Source organism: Ogataea polymorpha (assembly GCF_001664045.1).
Source record: "Ogataea polymorpha strain NCYC 495 leu1.1 chromosome Unknown OGAPOscaffold_5, whole genome shotgun sequence".
NCBI classification, from domain to species: Eukaryota; Fungi; Ascomycota; class Pichiomycetes; order Pichiales; family Pichiaceae; genus Ogataea; species Ogataea polymorpha.
Window position 1 is genome coordinate 947,047 of NW_017264702.1, and position 12,783 is coordinate 959,829.

At 43.2% G+C, this 12,783-nt stretch overlaps 9 protein-coding genes and 1 non-coding gene across 10 annotated transcripts; 6 read left to right on the forward strand and 4 right to left on the reverse strand.

Moving 5' to 3' along the window:
* The first annotated feature begins 113 nt into the window (after positions 1-113).
* On the forward strand, positions 114-2,077 carry OGAPODRAFT_16947 (uncharacterized protein). Its single transcript, XM_018354774.1, has one exon. The coding sequence runs from the start codon at positions 597-599 to the stop codon at positions 1,683-1,685; it is 1,089 nt and encodes a 362-aa protein (XP_018210108.1). The 5' UTR covers positions 114-596; the 3' UTR covers positions 1,686-2,077.
* Positions 114-2,092, reverse strand: OGAPODRAFT_77341 (uncharacterized protein; the record flags this gene model as incomplete). Its single annotated transcript, XM_018356319.1, has 1 exon — positions 114-2,092. One exon carries the CDS (start codon positions 2,090-2,092, stop codon positions 1,727-1,729), a length of 366 nt encoding a protein of 121 aa, XP_018210107.1. The 3' UTR covers positions 114-1,726.
* Positions 2,093-2,634: 542 nt separating this feature from the next.
* On the forward strand, positions 2,635-5,110 carry OGAPODRAFT_16948 (uncharacterized protein; the record flags this gene model as incomplete). Its single annotated transcript, XM_018354775.1, has 2 exons — positions 2,635-2,746; positions 2,787-5,110. Coding segments are annotated over exons 1-2 (1,489 nt in total), but the record flags the coding sequence as incomplete, so codon positions are not given.
* Positions 5,111-5,187: 77 nt separating this feature from the next.
* On the forward strand, positions 5,188-6,186 carry OGAPODRAFT_16949 (uncharacterized protein). Its single transcript, XM_018354776.1, has one exon. The coding sequence runs from the start codon at positions 5,324-5,326 to the stop codon at positions 6,092-6,094; it is 771 nt and encodes a 256-aa protein (XP_018210110.1). The 5' UTR covers positions 5,188-5,323; the 3' UTR covers positions 6,095-6,186.
* Positions 6,187-6,214: 28 nt separating this feature from the next.
* On the reverse strand, positions 6,215-7,890 carry OGAPODRAFT_16950 (uncharacterized protein). Its single transcript, XM_018354777.1, has one exon. The coding sequence runs from the start codon at positions 7,847-7,849 to the stop codon at positions 7,049-7,051; it is 801 nt and encodes a 266-aa protein (XP_018210111.1). The 5' UTR covers positions 7,850-7,890; the 3' UTR covers positions 6,215-7,048.
* Positions 6,266-6,970, forward strand: OGAPODRAFT_38956 (uncharacterized protein; the record flags this gene model as incomplete). The annotated part of the gene is made up of 1 exon (XM_018355371.1): positions 6,266-6,970. A coding segment is annotated over one exon (705 nt), but the record flags the coding sequence as incomplete, so codon positions are not given.
* Positions 7,891-8,084: 194 nt separating the features above from the next.
* On the forward strand, positions 8,085-8,351 carry OGAPODRAFT_50002 (uncharacterized protein; the record flags this gene model as incomplete). Its single annotated transcript, XM_018355648.1, has 1 exon — positions 8,085-8,351. A coding segment is annotated over one exon (267 nt), but the record flags the coding sequence as incomplete, so codon positions are not given.
* Positions 8,352-8,402: 51 nt separating this feature from the next.
* On the reverse strand, positions 8,403-9,122 carry OGAPODRAFT_9407 (uncharacterized protein; the record flags this gene model as incomplete). Its single annotated transcript, XM_018357461.1, has 1 exon — positions 8,403-9,122. The coding sequence occupies one exon, from the start codon at positions 9,120-9,122 to the stop codon at positions 8,403-8,405; it is 720 nt and encodes a 239-aa protein (XP_018210114.1).
* Positions 9,123-9,208: 86 nt separating this feature from the next.
* On the reverse strand, positions 9,209-9,290 carry OGAPODRAFT_t53. The gene has a single exon. It is a non-coding gene; the product is annotated as a tRNA-Ser (tRNA).
* A 2,231-nt stretch (positions 9,291-11,521) lies between these two features.
* On the forward strand, positions 11,522-12,658 carry OGAPODRAFT_49848 (uncharacterized protein; the record flags this gene model as incomplete). The annotated part of the gene is made up of 2 exons (XM_018355641.1): positions 11,522-12,044; positions 12,204-12,658. 2 exons carry the CDS (start codon positions 11,522-11,524, stop codon positions 12,656-12,658), a joined length of 978 nt encoding a protein of 325 aa, XP_018210115.1.
* Between the last annotated feature and the right edge of the window lie 125 nt (positions 12,659-12,783).

Consider the following 12,783-nt stretch of genomic DNA (forward strand, 5'->3'; position numbering starts at 1 on the left):
AAACAAGTCGTTGCAAACTCGGGTTTTAAGATGTGCTTAGCTTCGGCATATCAACCAACGTCTGAGACGCGCACGTACTTTTGAATAAAAAGACCGAGAAAAAAAATCCGACTGGAGACGGATAAGATCACTTATCGGAAAAATTCAATTGTCAGACAATCAGGGTAATCTCAATCTACTGCACCCAATCAGGCAATAGCTCAGCTATTCACGACCCCTGGTGTTGGATTCATATGTGGCAAAAGTGTAGTAGTCTGTAACAGGGGTCAAACTTGAATGAGAGACAAAACAATTGTCTCCTGTTTTTACAATTCACGGTCGCACTGCACTACGCTCAAACCCATTTATGGGAGATTGTAAAATTCTCCATACTTCCTTGATCCTGGTGGTTGAGAAAGAGAGCATGCAGCACAGGTGAAGCATCTCAAACTCTGTTTTATGCCGATCTAAGTATGGCTACTCGCTATAAGTACACAATTGATCATTACGTAACCAGTCAAAAATATCTTGGGGAATTCGATTTTTCTAAGTGATTCAGCTATTTTTCAAAATAGTCAAAGTCTATTAAAAAGATATACAGTATCTGATCCTGATACATGAAAGAGTTATATCTCTTTCGACATGCAGCGAGATCTGTGACAAGCTCAAATGTTAGCAGAGGCCTGGATCCAAATAAAATTCGATCATGGCTTGACAACTCTAGCGATCATTTACGGGAAACAAGTTCAGCAATTTCAGAAATACACCGGAAATCAAAAACCAGCAAACCGACGTCACCTATAGACGGACCATATTTGAATAACTATTTTGCGAATAAAAGTGACCTTCCAGTCTCGGTGTTAACAAGCATGGATCGAGGTAATGTGTCCAGAATCATAAACGAGTCAGAAATCAGGCTTGATTGGAGCATCTATGACCTAAATAAGTTGCCAGGCGAAGATAGAAGGGCAGCTGCTGAAGCAGGTCTCGACCAGCCGGGAACATCTCACGAAAACAAGGGCCAGCTCCTCCCTGAGGTCATACTTTTGGGAAGATGTAATGTTGGAAAATCATCTTTGGTGAATGCTCTTATGAGCAACAATAAACAATCTGCAACTACATACGCCAAAGTCAAACAAAGTGCAGGTTACACGCCATGCTTGAATTTTTACAACGTGGGAGGTTTATTTAGACTTGTGGATTCCCCAGGCTATGGGGTGAAGGGCAAACCATGGCAAGGAGAGCTCACAATGCGATATCTTGCTGAAAGAAGAGAACTAAAAAACTGCTTCTTGATTTTAAACGGTGACCTGGGGCTGAACAAATATGACGAGTTGATATTAGAAGCATTGGTTGAAATGGGAGTCCAATTTGACATTATATTCAACAAAATCGATAAGATCAAGAATGAGTCCCGAATTCAACACTACGAAGAACTAATTTCCAGAAGTATACTCAATGACCTTAAAATCAAACCGCGCATGTACTTTGCAAACTCGATTGAAAATGATTTAAAGCAACGCACAGGAATAAATGAGATTAGGTATGGGATTTTGCAATCGTGTGGCTATAGTGACCTCCAGACCCTAAAGCCTCGCAGAAGGAGAAAGACCATCAACGAGACTATAGAGAAGATAAAGGAGAAGAACGCAAGAAAGAGCCTAAAAGCACAAGCGAAAGCTAACTTGCAACATGACATTCATTAAATACATAAATTGACATATCATCTAATCTATAACTATCGCCATCATTCTTCGAAATAGCTGTCGACGGAGGAACCCAAATAAAGTCTAAGTTGGTTTTTCGTGCAAGGGAGAATCTTGCATTTCACCATTTGTTTACCGCTCTTCTCGTAAGCCTGAAACCTATGACATCCTCCAAATGCAAAATATTTTCTTTTCCCGTTTTCAGAAACGGTAAGGACATCGATGGGAGGCAGTTCACCTGGAGTTATATCTTCAATATTGCAGGTGGGAGACGCCATTGGCTGTCCATTTAATGTTGAAACCATTGTATCGATCTTCGAGTAGTCGAGTACCGGAGGAATCGGTCTTATTATTTGGTCTAAAGGCAAGTATTCTATTTTTTGAATTGAGTTGCTTTGAACGGACATTTTGAAATTAGTCTAGTTTGACAACTTTGGCGAGTTTGACTTGCTGTTATATATATTGCATTTCAACGATCGAGACATTAGCTCAATAATTATTAATCTTCAAGATCATCGTAGCACCGCCATATTTTACTAAATAGATCATTTATTCTAGATCTACAGCCACAAATATTTATCCCATCATAATTCCTGAGGCTCCTCCATTACCGGTCATCAATGCAAGAAGAATTGGATAGCTACCCAGAATTTGGGTCATGATGAGACACTTCCCAAGTTACGTATTTTAAGATTGGGTTTTTGCTTTGAGCTGGAAGATATAAATATACTAGCTTTTATTGACAGCAAAAAAAATCATTTGCATATTACTAAACTATTTCACCAATAATAACAATATCGCGGTGTAGAGGTGTGGGAAGATACCGCTTTTTGTGTACATTATAATTATAGTAGTCGATCGACGCAGATAGACCTTTCATGTAAACGATTTTAGTTTAAATGTTTGTTTACATTTTTTTTCTATTATCAACTGAATGGGAAACAGTTTAGCTTTACCTAACTATCTGTAGAACACTCATTGATATTTCATACGACAATATGGATGGAGGAGATGATACCGATTATAGGTCGTTGCCACTTGAGGAACGTTTGCAACACAAGGTAAGTTCCTGATTATTTACCACGCGTCTCTAATATTAAGGTTTGGAAAGTTCGTTTAGAAGCCTATGAAGAGGTGAACAATAAGTTTCAAAACTCAAGCAGCGAGGACGATGAGTGCTTTGGCAGATTTCTAAAAAGCCCTGATTTGCTTAAAAAAATGGCTATGGATAGCAATGTGGTCGCGCAGGAAGCTGGTATCAATGCAATTTGTTCTTTTCTGGAATTCGGAGGGCCTAACGCCTGTATAAAAACTCGAAGCCACGTTATCGGTGCGATTGCAGAAAAGGGTTTGGCATCCACGAGAGCAGGTACCAAACAGAAATCGATCAATGCGCTTTTATGGTACGTCGAACTGGATAATCCCCACGCCGTTATTGAGTCTCTACTGCCTGTGCTGTCAGCAAAATTACCAAAGCTTGTGGCTGGTGTGGTTGCGGCTTTGAACGAAATCTACAGTAACTTTGGTTGCAAAGTTTGTCCTCCAAAATTTGCCCTAGATGTAATTCCCCAATTGTTTGCTCACGCTGATAAAAATGTTCGGGCTGAGACCACAAATTTAGCAATAACCTTGAGATCTTATATGGGAAACGTGTTTGAAACAGTCATATTTGAGAAATTGAAGCCAATTCAGCAAAAGGATTTGGCGAAAGCATTTGAAAAAATTGAGGGTTCCCCGACGCCAAAGCGTTTACTGAGATCGCACCAAGTTCAAATAGCTGAAAGTAGAACAGGCTCAGATGATGTCTCAATGGTTGATGTACAGGAGGAATCAAGTGACCAATTGGACGCCTTTAATCTGGTTGACCCTGTCGATGTCCTTTCCAAAATACCCAGTGATTTCAAATCAAGAATCGAATCTCCTAAGTGGAAAGACAGAGTTGAGGTTTTGGAAGAGACTTTGAATGAACTCAAACATCCCAAACTTAAAAACGATGATTACATGGATTTGATAAGGATCTTGAGCAAATGTCTCAAGGATGCCAACATACAGGTGGTAACCTTGGCTTCTAAAATAATCGAAAGATTGGGAAATGGACTACAACAAGACTTCCATCGTTATGTTTTAATTCTAATTTCACCACTGCTTGAAAGAACCAAAGAGAAAAAGCAGTCAGTGTTGGATGCCATTTCGGCAGCACTCGATGTGTGCTTTAAATTCTCGTCTTTGAGTGAACTTCTTGAGCCTACGCTTCAGTACATGTCTCATAAAACACCTCAAATCAGGATCGAAAGCTCCAGATTCTTGATCAGATGCCTCAAGCAAACAGAAACAACACCGAAAAAACAAGAAGTTGACTCAATTATGCAGATTTCTCTACGACTGATGTCAGATTCGCTGGCCCCTATAAGGGATCTTGCGTGCGAGATTACGGCGACGCTTATGAAGATTGTTGGTGAACGACAACTCAGGTCATATTTGGAGGGAATAGATTCAAAAAAAACCAAAAAGATCGACGAGTACCTAAGTTCCTGTGAAGTGAAAGCGATCGGAACGAAACAAAAATCCACAGCTGCTTCTCTCCAAAAAGTACCTGTACCAGCAACCATTCACAAAAATGGATTGCTTGATTCCACTATGACTACAGGGCAGGGCCGTTCAACAACTCCGAACTTGAGCCAAATTTCCGAGCCTACTTTAACATCCAGGAAGCTGGCAAGTACTTCAACCACAATACCATCCAAGCGCGGGCCTTCGTCTCCTCTAAAATCATCAACAGGTACCGGCAAAGTGAATCTGACTTCAAGAACACTCAAGCCCACCGGTTCCCAGTCCCTAAGCCGAGCTCAGTACACACTTAACTCTTCGGACAGAGAGCTCCTTGAGTCGTTGAAGGCAGAAAAAGTAGAGTGGAACCAAAAAAGAAAGGAACTCCAATGTCAGTTGGACACAAACACAGAGGAAATCGCTCGCTTAAATAAAAAATTAGACGACCAACAGGTGAGGCTGACAGAAGCAAAAATGACCGTCAAATCGAAAGACATTCAAATTTCTCGGCTTCATAGCGATCTGGAACAAAGTGAATCAAAGATAAGGGAACTGCAATATCAGTTGCAGCAGGCATTATCGGAAAAGGTTACGGTGAAAGAGGAACCAAATGACAACCTGAGAAGTTCTTTCCAGAAACTCGAGACATTGGATTCCAAATCGGATTTGAACAGAAGGATCTCCGACTTGAGCATTCATAATGGCATTGAAAAAGAAAACTATGTTGGATTTAATACTGCAGGAACCACTAGTACAAGAAGCAAATTCAGTTCAGGTTTATACGATGTCGACTCGAACGATGACAGCTGGAGGAAAGCTGCTGAAGTCACCAACCAGCTAAAGGCAAGAATTGAGATGATGAAATCTAAATCCAGAACATTCAATCAATTATAGAGGTACGCTTTGTGAAGTATGTCTTATGTCATGAAATAATTTTTTATATACCCCTATTTTTGATGTCGCTAAATTTCAAAGCGAGTTCGCCGAAAACTCAAGGAATATAAATCATTTTCTCAAGACTTGAAAATATAATTTAGTTTATTGAGTTTATTGACCAGCTAGTAATCAGTATCCGCAAATCTCTTTTGCTCATGTCGTCCAAAATCAGAATTTTACTTCCTGTCAAAAGGGTGATTGATGCCGCACTCAAACCTAGAATCAATAAGGCACAAACAGGAGTTGAGTCCACTGGAGTGAAGTTCAGTATCAACCCTTTTGATGATATAGCTGTTGAGGAGGCCATAAAAATCAGGAATGCTCACAAGGACAAAGTCGAATCCATTCATGCTGTCTCCATTGGTCCAAGTAAAGCACAAGATATATTAAGAGTTGCTTTGGCTAAAGGAGCCGACACCTCGACATTAGTGGACGTGAAAGACCAAGAAGTTGAACCTCTTCAGGTTTCCAAGATTCTCAAAAAGTTGCAAGAAAAGCACAATTCAAACCTGATCATTCTTGGTAAACAGGCCATCGACGACGATTCCAACCAAACTGGCCAAATGTTGGCCGGTATTTTGAACTGGCCTCAGGCAACTAATGCGTCCAAGGTTAAAATAAATGAAGACAACACTGTTGAAGTTGAGCGAGAAATCGATGGAGGTGTGGAAGTCGTGAAGGCTTCCTTGCCAATGATCATCACTACAGATTTGAGACTTAACGAGCCCAAATTTGTTACTCTTCCAAAAATGATGAAAGCTAAGAAGAAGCCGCTGGAAATCTTGACGGTTGAAGACTTGGGTATTACTATTGAGCACAGATTGCAGACGTGTAAGCTTGAAGACCCTCCAGTGAGGCAAGGTGGCGCTAAAGTTAGCTCTGTTGATGAACTGGTCTCCAAACTAAAGGAGTTGAATGCTGTCTGAGCCAGATTTTTCGAACTGAGGCCAGACCTTGACGAAAAACATTATATAGATACTAGAAATTCCGATTGGAGTTCCCCACGTAAGTTGTTTTCAAAAACTTTTGATATGTCTGTTTTGGTCCGTTCATTGGAATTTTTGGAACCAATTATAAGAGGTTGGGATTATAGTAAGCCCTTATTCATTGGCCTAGAGGGCCCTCAAGGTTCGGGCAAAACGTATGTTTCTACTAAATTGGTGAAAGAGCTCTCAATAAAGTTCCAAAAACTTAATATAATACGATGTTCATTGGACGACTTCTACCTCACTTTTGAGGAACAGGAGAATGTTAGCGAGTTGAGCAGAGGAAATGTATTACTACAAGGGCGTGGGCTACCAGGAACTCATGATCTCCGATTGTTATCTGATTGTCTTGCACAGATCGAGAAAGGCAGCGGTAATGTTACAATTCCATTTTATGACAAATCATTACACAATGGTAAGGGGGATCGTGCCCCTGAAAACGAATGGACCCATTTACAGGGCCGCAAAGTTGATGTGGTCCTTTTTGAGGGCTGGTTTGTTGGATATCGCGCGTACAAAAATGAGATGATATTGAAACACAAATGGGAGGAAATCAGAAAGCAACACGAGCCAAAATTCGATTCTGTTAAATATGAACACATCGCGAAGCTTGACCTAGATTTGAGTCTTTACGAACAAATCTGGGCAAAATTCGACTGCTTTTTATACATTACAACTTCTAATCTGGCCAATGTGTACGTTTGGAGACTCGAACAGGAGCAATCATTGATAAAGGCCAAGGGAACAGGTATGACGGACGAAGAGGTGGAACAATTCGTGGACAGATACATGCCGGCATACTATCTGTATTATGAAAGGCTTCCCGAAATGGAAAGATTGGTAAAATTCAGTGCCCGCTTTGATATTGATATCCATCGAAACATGACAAACTGATCACTCGAGCTTGTCAAAACGGGTGGAGCTTTTGGCAGACCGTGTTCGTGGATATGGTGCAATAGAGGTTCGCCTCTTGTTAGCAGGACCATCCTGGTCTGTACCGATGGATTTTGCAGAGCATCTGCCTGCACTCTTTTGGACTGGGGGTAGTGATCTGTCGTCTGGGGGTTGATTTGCACTCCGGAAATTTTTATTCAGCATCTCCGTGAGCTTTTTGTTGAACTTATCTTGCCTTTCCATCATCTTGAAAAGTTTTACTTGATTATCAAGTATTATCCCTGTGTCGGATTTGATATCATCGTTGGTACTCTCATCAAAAGACTCTTCCCTGTAGCCAAAGAGCTTCAATCGCGTGTCCATTTCTTTCATGATGTTTTTAGACTGCGTTGCAAGAGCTTGAAATTGTCTTATGCCTCTCTTAATGTCCTCTGACATTGAACGTAAATCCTTAATCAATTTTTTGGAAGTTTCCCTGAGGTCGGCACTTTCAAGCTCTAGTTTATTGGCCCATAACACTAAGTCCTTCTGGTCCTTTACGCAGTCGCTGGATTCTGATATAAGTCTAAACTCATCTTCAGGAGTATGGTCTTCATCCTCTTCTGACTCTTCAGTTGCCGATTGATCGCCAAAAGTAATTTGATTTTTGAAAAGTTGCAAGGCTTTTGCTGATCCCACTTTAGAGCCCTGTGATCTCAATTGTGTGTTTGCAATGTCAGTCACCTGGGTCTGGTTTTCCAGTGAATATGATACCTTACTTCCAAGTGTTGAAGTACTCTCTGAGAAGGAGCTGGTATTCATTGGTTGCTGTCACGATTTGTTATAAAATCCTTCAAACTAATTGAGCCCTTTTTCCAGTCAAGTTTCAATAGTATTACATAATCAGTAGAAGACGTCCTAAAAAACTAAACTGTAGTGTGTTTTACCAAGCAGGTTGATCTTGCAAGCCAATTTCTTTAGCAATCGAGATGTCTGCTTTGAAGTCTTTTCTAAATGGTGAGTTAGCAGCAAGTATTCAAAACTAACAAAAACAGAAAAAGTCAAAGTGGTAACCTCAGATGGCAGACTGTTTATTGGCGTTCTTGAAGGATTTGATCAGTCCTCAAATATTGTTCTTTCAAAAAGTTTCGAGCGCATATTCTCTCCCACTGAACCAACCAAAGACCTAGATCTCGGATCATATCTCATACGAGGAGAGCAGATTGTTTTTGTTGGGATGCTGGACGACGAAGAAGAATCACAGACGGATTACGACAAAATACATGGCTTTCAACTCAAAGACACGAAGAATGCGCTTAGATAGTATATTTGTACAATAGTAGAACAGATTAAATGACACGAACAAAGAAACAAGCTACTCTTGCTTCACCGTTGGAATTCCAAACTGTTTCATTTTGATAGCAAGTTCCATCAAATAGTCCAGAGCCTCATTGTAAACCTTGGCCTTCCATATATTCTCTCCCCAAACAAATATTCCATGCCTTCTGACTAGGACAGCAGTCGTGTTGGGATGGTTTTTGATGCATTGCTGCAAACTCTCAGATAGATCTTCCTCTCTTTCTGTATTTTCCAAAATTGGGATAGTCAGTCTATCTGAATACCAAAGGTTACCAGCCTCTGTAACCTTGGGAAGCGCTTTGATCTGCTCAATGGACGATATTTCAAAATACTTGTCGAATAGTAATGTCACCATGACAGCATTTTGAGAGTGGGTGTGGATACATGCTCCCGAGTCTCTGATATTATAAACATCCAAAAATAGTGGTGTGCAAGCAGATGCCCTATATTTTGCAGGCTTTCTAAGATATTCCTTGGATTCTAGATCCATCACGAACATGTCCGAGGGAACCATTCTTTCTTTATGAACACCACTTGGTGCAATATATGCTTTGTTAGCATCTCGAATAGAAACTCCTCCTCCAGTGCCAGTGCACCATCCATTGGTGTAAAATAGACGACAAAGCTCACAGATCAGGTTTGCAGGATGTGTGGGGTCTTTAGAGGCAATAAGATGGTTATTATCGACACTCACGTCGATTCCGAAGTCGATCTCGCGACAAGTGCAGCACGGCATGGCGAGTAATAAGTTGGAAAAAAATGTGGCACTGTCAGATCAGATAGTTACTTATTGGAGTATTTTTTACAATGTTAAAAAATAAACGTCACAGACAGGATTCGAACCTGCGCGTGCAAAGCACACCGCCTTAGCAGGGCGGCTCCTTAACCACTCGGACACTGGGACGACAGCTAGAAGATAGCGATCCCTTGCATATCAATCTGAAGTGAATAAACCTAAAAGGCTGGCTGGCTTACTGTTCCTGATAGCGCTAGATTACGGAACAGGGATATAGACCACTCAGATACTCCATGTACTTGCGCCTACCAAGGCTTATTGTCAGAAAGTGTAGGAGTGACAATAGATTTCGAGTAATTCTATTTTAAGACATCTCATGATGCTCTGTGCCACAGACACAAAGACCTAGTCTGTGAGTGGTCATGTGCTAGTCATGCACGCTCGTGGCTTTTAGGGAACAGGACCCTATCCGGCAATGACCATGGTCCAGCCTACTGCATGCTTGGGGCTGAGCCGCGTCGATCGACTCTGCGACTGCGCCCTGTTTTGCGTCGGAGCTCGAAATAAAGCATAATTTCATCACACGCGTTTTAGTGTAGTTTGAAACTGGAGCTATTGTTGAAGGCTGTGTATGACTGATAAATATATCCGCTTTCCAAGCTATCTGAAACCACACAATACCCTGAGCCCAATTTAATTTTGTCATGAGCCATCCCTACAGCAGCCGAGCACAGATACGTGCCAATCTTTTGAACGAGAATCCGTACTCGTTCGAACAGCAGCCGCGATATCAGCAGCCAAGACCTGTCCAACAGCCTTCAAGACAGTATCTTCAGCCGCAGCCATATGTACAACAGCCGGCGACGTTTGTGGCGCATCCCCTGCAGCAGAACCCGTACAATGCACCACAGCACCCTGTTCATCCTGTTCAGCCAATTCAATATCCACACCCGCAGCAGCAAACTGCCTCGAAACCTTATATTCAAGGACCCAGACCACAACCAGCTAATTATGGTGAACGATACGGATATACCCAGAATCCTGCGCGTCCTTACAACCACAGCCATCACCAGTCTCTTCCATACCCACCAGAGCACCAGCTTCAACGACCACAGCCGCAAATGAGATCCACTTCGTACAATGACGGCTACGCTAACGAGCAGTATGGCTCTGCAGAGCCGCACATTCGAGCAAACGAATACCCGAGATCTGCGCCGACCGAGCCTCTAAGACTGGCGTCGCGTGCAGCCGCCTCACATTCTCCTGTACCTCAAGTGTCAGTACCTTCCAAGTCTGTGGCACAGACGGTGGACAACGATAGAATAAATCTCCTTGAGGACAAAATAATGCAGCTGGAAAAAATGCTGGCTCTCCAAGACCTCGCCTCGAAAAACGACTCGCTCACGTCTGTTTCGAGCGACACCAGCAGTATCAACACCAAGGATGACTTTAATTTCACAATACCGAGTATGGGGGCCAGTAGATTAAGTCTGCCGACATCGGAGAAGTCTGTCAAATACGCATCTCAGAACTCGCAAAGGATGGACCTTGCGGGCGCTCCTCCTTTACCGCCTCCGCCGCCCGCGGAACAAAGATCAATTGCAAACAGTCCGGTCGCAAACGTTTTTCTCTCGTCTGGACCGGAGGAGAGAAGTGGAACCAGGGATAGTGCTGCGTCTTTGACCTCTGGCGAGAAAGAGCTCGTCAAAGAGTTCCTGGACTCACCGGAGAAATCGTCCATCGAGGCCGAAGATGATCTTCCGCCGTCGTACGAGGAACTCGAGAAGTCTGGAACTCTAACGTACTCGCAGTCCATATACCGTACTGGGTTTGAAAAAGCAGGATTCCACATGGATCACATGGAAACTCCTGCCGTCAAGCATTCCTTTCCCAGACAAGCTCAAACGGGACATTCGTCGCCAACCCTGAAGTACAAGCGGAAACTGCCTCCCCCTGCGTCGGAATCGGTGGAGAAAATGGTGGAAGGGCAGAAAGATAATTCTCTTAGCAAGCCGACCCTGTCAGAACCGCCAAGACGATTAATTAGTGAGTCGAGCGTGAGCTCGAGCGTTTACAGTGAAAAGACACCGGGAGCCGGCGACTTGTCAGACACCACCGAAAAAGCTCCTCCTCTACCAGATCCAGACACTGAAGAGTCTGAATTCCTGGAGAAAACCATCAGATATATCAAGCCGACCTCGTTTAAAAGACACCCAAACGGAGTCATCGAGCCAATATTGCCATCAAAATCCACCGACTCTCTTGACAGTCTCATCAACGGTTTCGGAATAATCAGAGAAAAGGCATTAAAGGACTACAAGAGCTTTACGCCGTCTATCCAGTTTGAATGGGCAATTACTCTTCTTGAGGCCATTGCTCGCTCAGACTTGATTTCAAAAATGGCCATTGACGGCAGAGTGAGAAAATCTCCTATTCCCTTCAAATCGCTGGCTCCTCAAAGAGAACAGTTCCTGAATACAGCAGTGAAGGTGCTGGAAAAAATCATCCAGATATCGCCGAACTCAACGAGAGCCCGCCTCTACCTTGGTGACATTTATTCTGGAGGTATCCACCCTGGCGTGCTGCCCCGAAACGAGTCCAAAGGATACAAGCTTTTCTATGACGCTGCTACGAAACAGGACGACCCAGTGGCTTGCTACAGAGTGGCTTGCTGTTTGGAATCGGGAGTTGGCTGCACCAAGAACGTGGAGCAGAGTTGTCGGTTTTTTGAAAAGGGAGCCCGACTGGGAGATCCTTCGTCAATGTGCCAACTTGGAATGCTGTATTTTGCTGGAGTAAACGGCTTCCCGCTGGACATCAACAAATCGATTTACTGGCACGAAAGGGCTTGCCAGGCACTCAAGGATCCAGACATCATGGGCTCGGATCCTTTGGTCTCAGCGAGATCGTTTAGCGACTCGCGTGGCGCTCTTTATACGCTCGCCAAACTGCACCAGACAGACCTCAACATTCTCTGTCTTGACAAGGACACGCCGAAGACGAAAGCGTCAGTGAGCCAGATGATGAAAGCAGGGATCTTCAGAAACTCTTCCAAGACTCTCGACTATTATTTGGAAGCAGCCAAATTGGAGCATCGCGAGTCGCAAGCGTCTCTTGGGTTCTACTATGCTCAAGGATTTTTCCCCACCGCTCATTTTAAGTCTGACAAGGAGTCTATGGGGGGAATTCCTGCTGCAAAAGACGCCAGACGGTCCATCTACTGGTTCTCAAAAGCTGCAGCCGATAATCATCCATACTCTGCTCTGGGACTGGCGAAATGGTATGGATCCGGCGCCCCAGGAGTGCTAAAAAAAGACGATCAACAAGCGTTTTTGTGGGGCCGCAAAGCTGCTGACGAAGGCCAGCTGGCAGAAGCTGAATTTATGATCGGTTTGTGCTTTGAGCAAGGTTTTGGTGTGCAAAAGAATATCCAGTCTGCCATTTCGTATTACAAGCGAAGCGGGGCCAAGGGCTACAAGCGGGCGCTCAGCAAGCTGAAACAATTTAAAGAGCAAGGTATGGAGGGACAGTACTGACACGATCACGATTAAATACATTTTATGACCTAATCAATAAACTTCTCTACTGTATGACCTTATTGACTATTCCTGCTTTTTGCAACCAGAAATAGTGTGGCTGCCAATTTCTGTGCGGGTCACAT

Bases quoted from the DNA above. Each gene is read 5' to 3' on its own strand.
- OGAPODRAFT_16947 (XM_018354774.1), top strand. From the start codon at position 597: ATGAAAGAGTTATATCTCTTTCGACATGCAGCGAGATCTGTGACAAGC.
- OGAPODRAFT_16949 (XM_018354776.1), top strand. From the start codon at position 5,324: ATGTCGTCCAAAATCAGAATTTTACTTCCTGTCAAAAGGGTGATTGAT.
- OGAPODRAFT_16950 (XM_018354777.1), bottom strand. From the start codon at position 7,849: ATGAATACCAGCTCCTTCTCAGAGAGTACTTCAACACTTGGAAGTAAG.